Source organism: Mesoplodon mirus, assembly GCF_964341445.2.
Source record: "Mesoplodon mirus genome assembly, chromosome: 5".
NCBI classification, from domain to species: domain Eukaryota; kingdom Metazoa; phylum Chordata; class Mammalia; order Artiodactyla; family Ziphiidae; genus Mesoplodon; species Mesoplodon mirus.
The window spans coordinates 131,746,055-131,758,900 of NC_138980.1; the positions used below are offsets into that span (position 1 = coordinate 131,746,055).

Below are 12,846 nucleotides of genomic sequence, written 5' to 3' on the forward strand. Positions count from 1 at the left end.
CTTATTTCCAAACTACATTACACTACACTAGAGCCACAGACACATGAGTTCAAATAGGTCAGAAATGCAATTTAGGAAAGTCAAGAGTAAATGCCATGCCAGAAGCCATCTGAGTCAGTGACAGTATTAGTCATACAACAAGAACTGGGGAAAAAAATCTTAGGTGAAAGATATACATTTACGATACATTTCTTGTTATTCTGTTAACTATATAGTAAAATGCTATTTCTGTAAACATATTTACATAATTAATTATTAATAGATGAGAGCAGGAAGCCAGAAAACAACAGAGGTAAACATGTATATATGTGTATTATTTGTAGTATGGCACAATCTAAACGAGATACACATACACACCTAAATATATAAAATGAAGGTAAGCCCATTAGAAAACACTAAGGAGTAAGAGAAGGGAAAGAAGTTTCTATTAACATCTCAACTGTTTTGAGATTGGGTAAGTCTAAACTTGGACCTCTAATCTCAGTACCAAGGAATAACTTCTAGAATATAGGTATATATTCAATAATTCAGAGTATCCTGTTTCATCAACAAAGACTGCCAAATATTTTAAAGAAAATTAGTAAATTCATAAATAGGAGAATGAAAAATTTATGTTTAATTACCTTTTCTAACTTTTTGGCCTCAATGTGTCGTAGTACTTGTTCTCGCCAATCGTGAGGAACTTTACTTTTTCCTGGAGGATCTAATAATGAATGTTCAGAACCAACCCTCGCATTTGGTCTTTTTGAAGGACTAGTCCGTGAATAATTGAAATCACTAACTGACATAGTTCTCTCTGGTATTTCACTAACAGAAGGTCGAGCACTCTGAGGCCTTGATGCATTTGGACCATCAATGCTGTATGTTCGTGCAGAAAGAGGTCTCTGTGATCCTGACATTATTGGAGGAGTTCTTCCCACTGAATGTAACTCTCTGTATGATAAATAATCTCCTTCAGGAACTTGGGCCCGCCTCGTGGGACCCAGCTCACCAAGATTTACAGAGGCTGTAGAGGACACACTACTCTGTCGCTGAATCGTAGTTCGCGATGCTCCAGGAATGAGTCGGTCATTTGGTGAGATGGCCCACATTTCCCCATGTCTTCCTGGACCAAGTCTCTGATGTAAATGGTATCCAGTATTAGCTCGAACATTGTTATGATTAGAGAAATTCCTATTGGCAGAATGTTTAGCGTAACTGTGATTTTCTGTGCTCTCTGATCTAGGAAAGCGCTGCGGAGGAAAACTGACATGGTCTACCTGGGGATTTTGTTTGGAGTGCCGCAAAGTGTCCTTGACTGTAGCACTGCTACTGTACTGGGTATTATACTGTGGAGGACCATATACTTGAGGCATGGACTGTGGGCCACTTGTTGTGGGGCCTCTTATTATATTTGGTTCTTCAGGATTATAATTTGAATCAAACTTGAAAACTGCCTTTGTACCTGCTATTAAATCAGAAGATGAAGAAGAACCAGTCAATACTTGCAGTGGTTGATCATACAAAAGCGTAGCTGACTTGCTCCTGACTATATTTTTTCCATCAATAGTAGATGTTACTTTAACTGTTGCACTTGGCTGTTGAGGTCCATTATCACTAAGTATGTCATAGATTTTTAGCCCGCCAGTCTCCATATTAGTTATGCTATGAGATTTCACAACAGATCCAATTGGCCCACTTCTCTGAGGGGAGAGATCTTCAGTGCTTTTGGAAAGACCCCCATCAACAGAAGAACTGGTGTCATGTGGTTCAGTCCTCCTAGGAGACTGTGGAGTTTCCTCAGAACGTCCATTTACCTTATTTATGCATTCGAGAGTAGGATACTTGTTTCCATTATCCAAGTGTTCAGTCTCTCCTTTAGCATTATTGCTTAAAAAGCCTGTTTCAAGCACTGTATCCTCTGTCTTTGATCGTTCCACTATCTCTGGTTGAAATGTATCATTAGTTACAAGTTTTTTAAGATTCATATTGATATGGTTTAATTTGTGAGATTCATCAGATGTGGCTGTTGAGTCAACACCTTTTTCAATAAGAACTAATCGCTCTTCAATATTCAAATCATATTCAGGTAAGTTAAAATCTTTTTTATCAGGAACCTCGGTTTTTTCCTCTGTTGAATGATTTAAAATATCTCCATTTTGTAAAAGGCTGTTAAAATTTTCATCTTCTTGCCTAAAACAAAGAAAATTTTATCACAAACATCATAAAGCCCAGTTTTCTTAGTAATGGGGAACATTAACAACTAATTAATTAATGTGTAGGTACATAAAGATAAGAGCATTGATGGGAGTTATAGATAAAAGGCATTTATTATCAAGCATGTAATTTAAAAATATTATTGTAACAGTCAAATAATATAGATTTATATTAAATGGAGACAAGGTAAAGCATACTAATTAAAATTCATAGGTAAGATTAATTTTCATCAATATCATCAATCTATCACAATAGTTTAATAGAGCTAAACAATGAAGAAAAATGTGATTATGTAATGAAATAATTCTCTTCTACTGCTGCATCTTTTCATGCCTGTGTTAAAACATGAAATGCTTGAAAGTTGGGCACATAATGGAGAAAAGGCCAGTAAGTTTAATAGTTAAGTAAAAAGCACAGAATATTTTTACAAATAATTCTGAAACCTCACATTATTGATCAGTTAATCATATTAACTAAGTAGGTATTATTAGATTCAAATATATATGAGGAAATTATACAAAGAACTAAACAATAACTCAAAGATCTACGAAATATGAAGAAAGATCAAAAGAGAAACTAAATCTAATCATTTTTCTGTGACTACACGGTATTTGGCAAATATTTATAAAATGTACCATATTCCAAAATTATAGAAGATATTTTATTTCTATTTGGTGATATGAAAACGTATTTGTGTCCTCTTTGTAAATATTCAAGTTACGTTTCAACAAATTCTTTAATACTGATCTTCCCATTAGGTAACAAAAAATATTACTAGAAATACAACAAAAAAGGTGTAGCTATATCCCTTTCTTAGCCTTTATTTCATTACAAAAAACATGACTTAGACTAAACTACTTCCTAACAATATCAGTAAAATTTTACTATTTGACAAATTAATCATTATCTTAACCTCTAAGAGGTTTTAAAATTAATATTTTACCATACTGATCTTAGCCTCAAATTCAGAGGATAGATATAAATGATTAAGCATAACTACAACTACATAATAGTTAAGCTCAATTTGAGACATAAAATTCATCTTTCTTTTAAAGCAATGCAAATCAATACACAGAAAAATTTGACTTAGATATGCCTGGAATTTAAGAACTATTTAACTCCAAAAATTAGTTAACAATATCCATACAATAAGCTTTAGATTCAGTACTAACCCAAATCTTCCTATCAAGCACTCTAGCTGATACAATAACATGAAAGTAAAATGGTATAGTCTCACTTTGATAACAAAACTTCTTGAGAACCCCAGTAATAAATTTGTTTTAAAATTCACCCAAATTCAAGCCTGTAGGAAGTAAATCTTGTTTCAGCGAGTTTGACCTACAAATTTAACTCTAAAACCAAAAATACAGCACTAATCAGAAATATTTGATTGAACCCTTTAATGATAACCCCCAAAGTGACTCTGCATTTCTAACCCTAAAAATACCCCTTTTAATTTGAATTATTCCGAACAGGCTCTTTATGTTGTAATACCTAGAAATATTATAAAACTGTTCAACCTTTCAATGAAGAGAATTTGAATATATTTTAAATCTTTTCTCCCCCATTTAAAAGACTGATTTAAAATGGAAATGTATAAAAGCTAAATAATTAGTAGTAAAGTGGGGAAGAAACCATATACTGCCTGAACCATTTCTATAATATTAATTTGTAAAATCTTTTATGTTTTAATAATATATATTTATTTGCCTTACCACTTCTATTTATTGTACAAATAAATTATTTTGTTAAGGTGTTCACAAACCTGATTTTGGAATTAATACCAATATGAGTTTGTTTCACTGGAGAGCAGAGTGAGGTATCTTGACTACTATCAGTGTTAAGAGAAACTGAATCAGACATCCGAGATGGAGAAGAACAGTTGCTGTTATTCTGATTGCTATTGTGTGTAACTTCATCTGATAAAGAATCTGTATCCTTTGTATCATCTGAAACAAAAAAAAAACTTAAGCTATTGATAAAGCCAAGAAGAATTTCCAGTAATGACAAATGGCATTTATATTGTCCTGGTTCAATATATAAGGTAAAGAATTATATGGTTAAGAAGATAAGCAGAGGCTCACCTCTGAAAACTCAGTCTTAATATATAAAAAGATTAAAGAATTTAAAAATAGTGATACCTTCAGTTAGTTTTTAGTGATACCTATAGTTTTTTTTTTTTTTTTAAATATGACCAGGGGCTTCCCTGGTGGCGCAGTGGTTGAGAGTCCGCCTGCCGATGCAGGGGACGTGGGTTCGTGCCCCGGTCTGGGAGGATCCTGCGTGCCGCGGAGCAGCTGGGCCTGTGAGCCGTGGCTGCTGGGCCTGAGCGTCCGGAGCCTGTGCTCCGCAAGGGGAGAGGCCACAACAGTGAGAGGCCCGCGTACCGCAAAAAAAAATAATAAAAATAAAATAAAATAAAATAAAATATGACCAGTGTTAGTTACCCAGAATTTGATTTAGTTTAAACTACTGACAAGATGATATCACACAATGTTTAAGGTCATCAATTAGTTTTAGTGAATATGCTTTTCCACACATCTTTAGTTTTAAAAAGTCATAATAGTAAGAAACACATAGTACAGTTCATAACCTTGGTAAACTTTTCTGGAGTAGAAATTATTTCATACATGTATGGAATTGTTTTCATCTATTCTGATAATAAAAATGAGCAGCACAATCAACCAAAAAACAAACACCAACCAAATCCAGAAATTTTCACGTCAGTTTTCCACTTTTTAAAATCATTTCAAAGAATTGTATACGAGTAGTGAACTCTCAATATGTGAGATGGATTTGTAACAGTTATATAAACAGAAATAGACAATATTCATATTCCATTATAGTCAGGTAGTATAAAAAGTACTATTTTTTTAAAGTAGTAATAAAAAGATAATAACTTAATATCTTTACAACCCTAAAGGCTGTTTTTAACTAACTCAATTCTAGCCAAATCACAGAAATAGTACATACAGATACATAGTCATAGGTGATTATATGAATTTTTTGCTGTTCCAAATATCTCAGTTCAAGTAGTCTGGATTGTGTTTACAGTTGAAAACAGTAGCACATGGGGCTCTGTAACTTCAATTTTAAGGTATTTGGGTTTTGGATTCTGAATTTTTAAAATACTGTTAAACTATATGGCACTTGAGTTCTCTCCTAGATATATTCTTCTTCTACCTCCTTATCATGGGGCAATTGTGACAATTAGATAATAACATGTATACTATTTAGCATAGTAATTAAGAATTAGTAACAAATATCAGTACCATTATTATTATGAAACCCCAAGCTATCCTCCAAAGGGCCACCTTGATAATAAGTTTCATTAATGCCATAAAGGTAAAGGCTGTATAAACCTCTGGTGGAGATAATGTAGAGATGTTCAGACATTTGGTGGAGAGGACTGAGGGAAGGATAAAAGGAAGGGATAGAGACTCTTCAAGTTCTCTTTCCTTTCCAAGAGTCTGAGATTCCATGTCAGATGGGGGTGGGGGTGGGGGTGGGGATGTTAAAAAGAAGTACTGGGAGAGATAAAGTAACAAGCAGCATGTGTTATACATCAGGTACTATGCTAGGTCTGAGTGCACTAATCCGATATATTTGAGAGTCACAAAACCCTTCATTAGCCTCACTGTATGTCTAATATATACACACACAAAATTAAGGAGCGCAAAGATCATACAGCAAGTAAGTGGTAGAGAAGGAATCATAATCTAGGCTTATTTGCCTATAAAATCTATGACATGTAAGTAAACTTGCACGAATGAGGGAAGAGAAAAGATCCATCAAGATTTTTCTTTAAAAACGAGAGGTAAGGAATAGATCTTTTAGAAAGGCATGTTTTAAAAATTGTTTCTAAAAAGTGTTTTAAATAACATAATGACATTTAGTGAAATTTATTTGAAAAAATGTATAAACTTATTCAGCCCATTTCTATTCTTAGTGCTTTCCTTTAACACCTAACCTTTTTTGTTATTACTAAGTGCTACCACTTTGGGCTGGTTAATAGAGGTTTCAATTAATGGTGGTCGCATCTCTGCCATTTTCATCTCTTCATCAGAAGAAAGTTCTTCAGATTCCTAATTTAAAGAAAAAAGAGAGAAAATATTTACAAAAATAAATTTTGGTTTCTTTAAATATTAAGTCATAAGAACTTCAAAGAGAAACAAATACTTAGAACAGGTAAAAAACCTTTTTAAGGTAATAGTGAATAAAACTAGTATATGACTTAAATTTTTCAAGACATGGCTGTAAAACTATGGAAATTATTAACAGTACACCGAAGTTCCTAAGGTATAATTTTCTGTACAGTCCTTAATCCAACTGTATTAATGATTGGTATGTACCTGGTAATATGTCAAGTGCGAGAAACAAAAATGAGTAAAACACAATCCCTGCCATTGAAAAACTCAAGTTTAGTGAAGGTACTCTAACAAAAAGTCTATTCCTAATCCTCAAATTTATTCCCTCAAGGATCACTGGGTTCCAAGGAATCAGAAGGACTGAGATGTTCTTCCACCAAAATGGATTAATGGTAATTTTTGCCCAATTTGATTTTTTTCTCTGGTATTTGGCAACTGTCCCAGACTATCTACCATTGAGTGCTGTTAGCACACAAAAAAAGAGACCTTGTCATCAACAAATATTAATAGAAAAATTTTAACACTGTATATAGTGTATATAAAATCAGATCTACTATAGGTTAAATTATTCCTAGTTAATATGATGAAAATAAATAAAAGCTCTTAAAAGGGTGTTCTATTAAAAATACTAAGATTTCTAGGTGCTTTAAGAGTGCCATAATAAGACATGGACTGGAGTCAGAAAACTGTTTCAGTAAAAAGGCCAGAGAGTAAATATTTTACACTTTGCAAGCCATACAGTCTCTTGTTTCAACCAACCAATTCTGCTGCTGTAGCACAAGAGTAGTCACAGGCAATATGTAAACAAACTGCCATGGCTGTGTGCCAGTAAAACTAAATTTCATCTGATTTTTCACATTTCACGAAATACACTTTCTCTTTTGAATTTTATTCAACCATTCAATAATGTAAAAGCTGTTCTTGGCTTGCAAGCCACACAAAAACAGGCAGTGGGCTGGATTTGGGCCATAGGCCATAATTTGCCAACCCTGTACCAAACTGCACTACAACAGTTAGACTGCTAAGTAGATTAGGGAGAGAACGTAAATTGGATTTAGTCTTGAAGGGTGAGTTAAGAGGGAAATGACATTCTGAGTAGGGGAAAGCATGGAAATAAGAAAAGGTATGGCAAGTCAGCTCCATGCAGCTGGAACTTAAGATAAGCGGCAGGAGACAGAAAAGGCAGACTGGAATGGATAGTAAAAGGTTATGCTCTGAGTATGAACTCAATTAAGTATGCATTGGTCATTACTGAAAGTTGACAAGCCAGGAACTCACAAGATCAGATTCTTTTAAAATAGTAACTCTGGTATTAAAGATGTATGAAAAGAAAAAGAGACTGGCAGAAAGGAAACTAGCTATACTGATAGTCCTGAAGAAAAAAAGACTACATCTGTCCTGCAATGGCAGTGATGGATAGTAAAGAAAAAAAGAATTTGACACAAATTTTGCAATTAACAGGACTTGATTGACAGAATGAATGCGAAGAATGAGATAAAAGGACAAGGAGGTCTGTCTTAATCTTTGACATCTGCAGCATTTAAACTGCTGACCAGGCCTTCTCCTTCATGAAATTATATTACACACCTGGGCTTCTGGGAACTGTAGTCTCCTACATATCCTCCCACCTTTCTGTTTCCTTTGCTCATCTCAATTAATCTTCCTGCAGTTAGCTCATATTCTTTCCTTTCTTACTCTTTCTCCCTGGATATTGCATTTTCTCCAATGATTATGTTTAATGTAAATAATTCTGCTAATAAGTCTTCAGTGGCTCCCTGAAGACTATAGTGTAGAACATCAAGTCCAAACTTCTTAGCAGAGGTATTAAGGGCTTCAGAATCAGGATCCAACCTACCTTACTAATTTTATTCATATACTATAACCCCTGACATATTCAGTCAGATGGAACATGCTCTTTTCTACATTTTCTAAATACCATGCTTTTGCTCTCATTATTCCTTCCATTTCATTCAATTCTCTTATTTCTGCTAATTGAAACACTTCAAAATACAGGTTAAATGCTTCCTTCACTTAAAGCATCCACGGTTCTTTGTAGCCAGAAAATATCTCCTTTCTAAATTTCTGTAGCACTTAATATCTCCAGCAGTGTATGAAGGGAATATAAAATGGTGTAATCACTTTTGGAAAACTGTCTGGCAGTTTCTCAAACAGTTAAACATAAAGTTACCATACAATCTAGCAATTATACTCTGAGGTATATACCCAAGAGAAAAGAAAATATGTATCCACACAAAAACGTGTACACAAATATTCAAAGAAGCCTTATTCATTATAGCCAAAATGTGGAAATAACCCAAATGCCCATAATGGATGATTACAATGAAATATTATTCAGATATTAAAAAATGCATGAAGTATTGATTCATGCTACAATATGAATAGTCTTGACATTATGTTAAGTGAAAGAAACAGTTACAAAGACCACATATCAGACGATTACATTTATATGAAATGCCAAGGACAGCCAAATCTAGAGATACAGATAAAGTATATTACTAGTTGTCTAGAATTTGGGGGGATAGAGAAGTTGTAGGGAGACAACTAAGAAGTACTGGCTTTCTTTTGGGGTAATGACAATGTTCTAAAAGTGACTGTGGTGAGGGCTGCACAACTTTCAGTAAACTGAAAAACCACTGAACTGCACCCTTTATTTAAATGAGTGAATTGTATAATATATGAGTCATATCTCAATAAAGCTGTTTTTCTTTTTTTTTAAAGTTACAGTTTTTATTGATCCACGGGATGAATCTCTTTAAAAAAAGTCTCAGGGGCTTCCCTGGTGGCGCAGTGGTTGAGAGTCCTCCTGCCGATGCAGGGGACATGGGTTCGTGCCCTGGTCTGGGAAGATCCCACATGCCGCGGAGCGGCTAGGCCTGTGAGCCATGGCCGCTGAGCCTGCGCATCCGGAGCCTGTGCTCCGCAACGGGAGAGGCCACAATAGTGAGAGGCCCGCGTACCGCAAAAAAAAAAAAAAAAAAAAAGTCTCATATTCAAGAAAAAAATTACTTCATAAGCAATGGTAGATGCCTAAAGAAGTCAAATAATTGAAATACACCTACGGCAACTTTTCATTTTTTTTTTAACATCTTTATTGGAGTATAATTAACAATGTTGTGTCAGTTTCTGCTGTATAACAAAGTGAATCAGTTATACATATACATATGTCCCCCTATTTCTTCCCTCTTGCATCTCCCTTCCTCCCACCCTCCCTATCCCACCCCTCTACATGGTCACAAAGCACGGAGCTGATCTCCCTGTGCTATGTGGCTACTTCCCACTAGCTATCTATTTTACATTTGGTAGTGTATATATATGTCCATGCCACTCTCTCACTTTGTCACAGCTTACCCTTCCCCCTCCCCATGTCCTCAAGTCCATTCTCTATGTCTGTGTCTTTATTCCTGTCCTGCCCTTAGCTTCTTCAGAAGTTTTTTTTTTTTAGATTCCATATATATGTGTTAGCATACGATATTTGTTTTTCTCTTTCTGACTTACTTCACTCTGTATGACAGACTCTAGGTCCATCCACCTCACTACAAATAACTCAATTTCGTTTCTTTTTATGGCTGAGTAATATTCCATTGTATATATGTAATCTTTTCATTTTTAAGTTACAGAAATAATAGCAATTGCTGTTATGAATTTTACAGAATGAGAACAACACTGCCACAATCTGATTTACATAGTAGGGACTTCCCTGGTGGTCCAGGGGGTTAGACTCTACACTCCCAATGCAGGGGGCCCAGGTTCGATCCTTGGTCAGGGAACTAGATCCCACCTGCATGCCACAATTAAGAAGCCCGCATGCCACAACTAAGAAGGAGTCCGCATGCCGAAACTAAAGATATTGCATGCCACAACTATGACCTGGCGCAACCAAAATAAATAAATATTTTTTTAAAGGACATAATTTACATAGTAAAAATTTTATACCCACTGTACTCCAATGTTTAAAGTGATAAACGAGTGGTCTAGAAAACATTATGAGATTTCTCAATGGCAGATGCATTAGCATATTTTCTGCTATCAGTATCAGGTTTCTCCTATCTTTAGTTAGCAACAATGAAATATTAAATTCTTACCATTTATCACTACTCCAGAATAATCATAAAGCCATACCTCAAAAACATCATCATGATTAATAATATGCTTCAAGTTCTCAGAGGCTTTCATATTTGCAGTCACTGGCGGATTCCCAGGACTAACTTCAGCTTCAGGTTCACTGGTCTTCGGTATAGAGTTTCCTATCATATACTTTTCTCTTTCATCAGCTTTGCTTCTTACTGGAGTAATACTTTCTGAAGTCTAAGTAAAAGAAAAGATAAAGAATTCACATTCTTTACATCTATTCTTGTATTAAAGTTCAGATGAAATTTTAACAGTAATTTAGTATCTTCCTATTCTGGATAAACTGAAGAAACTTTAAACATGGAAATCTGTAGGACTCACAGATAAAATGCTCATTTTGGGAACAGGTGGTCCCAAAGGTCCACAAGCCACATTAAACTTTACAATTTAGCTGAGGCTACATTTCATCCTAGAAGTTGCAAAGCTGGTATTTATGAGTGAGTCACTTAGCTCAGCATGCTCAAAATCAGGATGGCTAGATATTTTCCTGCTCATTGTGGAATATATAGTAACTCTACTGACATGATAAAACTTCTGTTTCTGTGATACAATGGCGGCAGAGAGCGGGGGGAGTCCATTAAAGAACACACAATTTAAGGATTAGTGTAGGTTTCAGAAACATCCCAAGGAAATGCCAATGGTCTGTCATAGCAATTACATTTAAAATTAAAACTGGGTAGAGTGAATCAATATTACCAGGGGAAAAAGTATTTCTATAACAATGAATTTTCTGACATTTGTTACCTTATTCTTTGTTCAGGCAATGATTTTTCAAAGGCTATGCTGACACTCCCCTGCCCATATGAACAGTCTGTAACCACACTGAAGTGGTAATAATAGCAATTAGGGAGTTTGCTCACTATTATAGCTTTTAGTTCAGGTATTTGAGAACACTGTCGTAAGTTTGGAAGTACATTTTCTTGTAAACAAAAAGGATCATTATATCATTTAAAAATTTTAAAGAACCTGAAACAGGTTTTGGTCAATGCTTTTGAATTTTCTAACCTTCATACCCACATCATTATTTATAACTTGCTGGTCTTCATGCGGTTTCAAATCTTTTCCAGAGTCTTCGTTAGTCTCTTCATCTTTTAGTCTATGTACAATGGTTTGAACAGTTTTAACCATATTCTTAAGCTCATCTGGGTATGGTGTTGGATATCTCTTTAAATTTCCCTCCTAGAGAAATAAAATAAGCACAATTTAAAATACAGATAAGTATTTCTTTTTTAAAACATTTTTATTGGAGTACAGTTGATTTACAATGTTGTGTTAGTTTCAGGTGTACAGCGAAGTGAATCAGTTATACATACACATATATCCATTCTTTTTTAGATTCCTCTTTTCCCATATAGGCCATTACAGAGTACTGACTAGCGTTTCCTGTGCTATACAGTAGGTCCTAATTAGTTATCTACAGATAAATATTTCTAATGTCAATCTCAAAATTTAATCTATAACCCATCTTAATTACATTGCTCAGAGGGGTAACTGTAAAGACAGATGATAGGCCTTTGAAAGTATTTTAGACTCAATAAAAGTATGGTTTTATCGATAATCAAAAACTTCACAGTTACAGATTTCAATGTTTTAAAAGCTTTTTTTTTTAGTAGACTTAAATATATTCCATTTGGAGATATATGGTGTGGATATTGCCAACACCACCTCTTGGCTTTGAAACAGATATGTTTTCCAGCTAGATGTTTATGCAAACATACATAAAATTCCTAGATTATTATGACATATGTGCTGGGAACCAAACACTTCTAAGGTCAATCTAATTATCATTTTCTGGGATACAGTTAGTTTTATTATATAAGGGGAAAAAATTACATCCATAAGTAACTAGAAAATGTGTATTTGCTACTTCTATCACTGCAACACAGTCTCACAAAGAAACAAAATGTTCATATCAAAGAGTTCTTTATCCCTATAATATATATAAGTAAATCACTAAAGAAAGGAAAGGGGGAAATAATAATCTGTTTTTCTCTTATATTTATACACACTATGAAATTTGGCTTTTAATTGCATAATTTTATATTGTTCTCGAATACTTTCACATGATAAATGTATTGGATTAATAAAATTTCAAGTGCCTTGAGGGCAAAATAGCACAGATTAGCTATATAGTACCCAATAAATATCAGCAGACCTGTTTAAAATTTGAAGGAAAAAAGAATAGACTCACTCTAGGAGGTGCTTCCCTTTCATCTTTGTCTTCATCACATTCAAATGCCACTTGAGCCCGCTGTTTTCTCTGTTCCTCCCACAATGAAGGATTAAAACTTTCATTATCTGATATGAACATAACTAGAGAAAAACAAACAAAACCCCACTGTATTTTACTATA

The 12,846-nt window shown here is 34.4% G+C and overlaps 1 protein-coding gene across 8 annotated transcripts in view; it reads right to left on the bottom strand.

The window, feature by feature from the left end:
- ERBIN (erbb2 interacting protein) overlaps positions 1-12,846 on the bottom strand; it is a 113,494-nt gene that overhangs the window by 15,525 nt on the left and 85,123 nt on the right. For 6 of the 8 annotated variants that reach the window (XM_082621630.1, XM_082621629.1, XM_082621627.1 and 3 more), the window contains 6 exons: positions 12,685-12,806; positions 11,499-11,672; positions 10,485-10,670; positions 6,167-6,281; positions 3,962-4,145; positions 624-2,172 (listed from right to left, as the gene is read on the bottom strand). In XM_082621630.1, the coding sequence (XP_082477756.1) occupies positions 624-2,172; positions 3,962-4,145; positions 6,167-6,281; positions 10,485-10,670; positions 11,499-11,672; positions 12,685-12,806 (2,330 nt within the window). The remainder of the gene's footprint in view (positions 1-623; positions 2,173-3,961; positions 4,146-6,166; positions 6,282-10,484; positions 10,671-11,498; positions 11,673-12,684; positions 12,807-12,846) is intronic. The other 2 variants (XM_082621628.1, XM_082621625.1) reach the window with 1 other exon arrangement.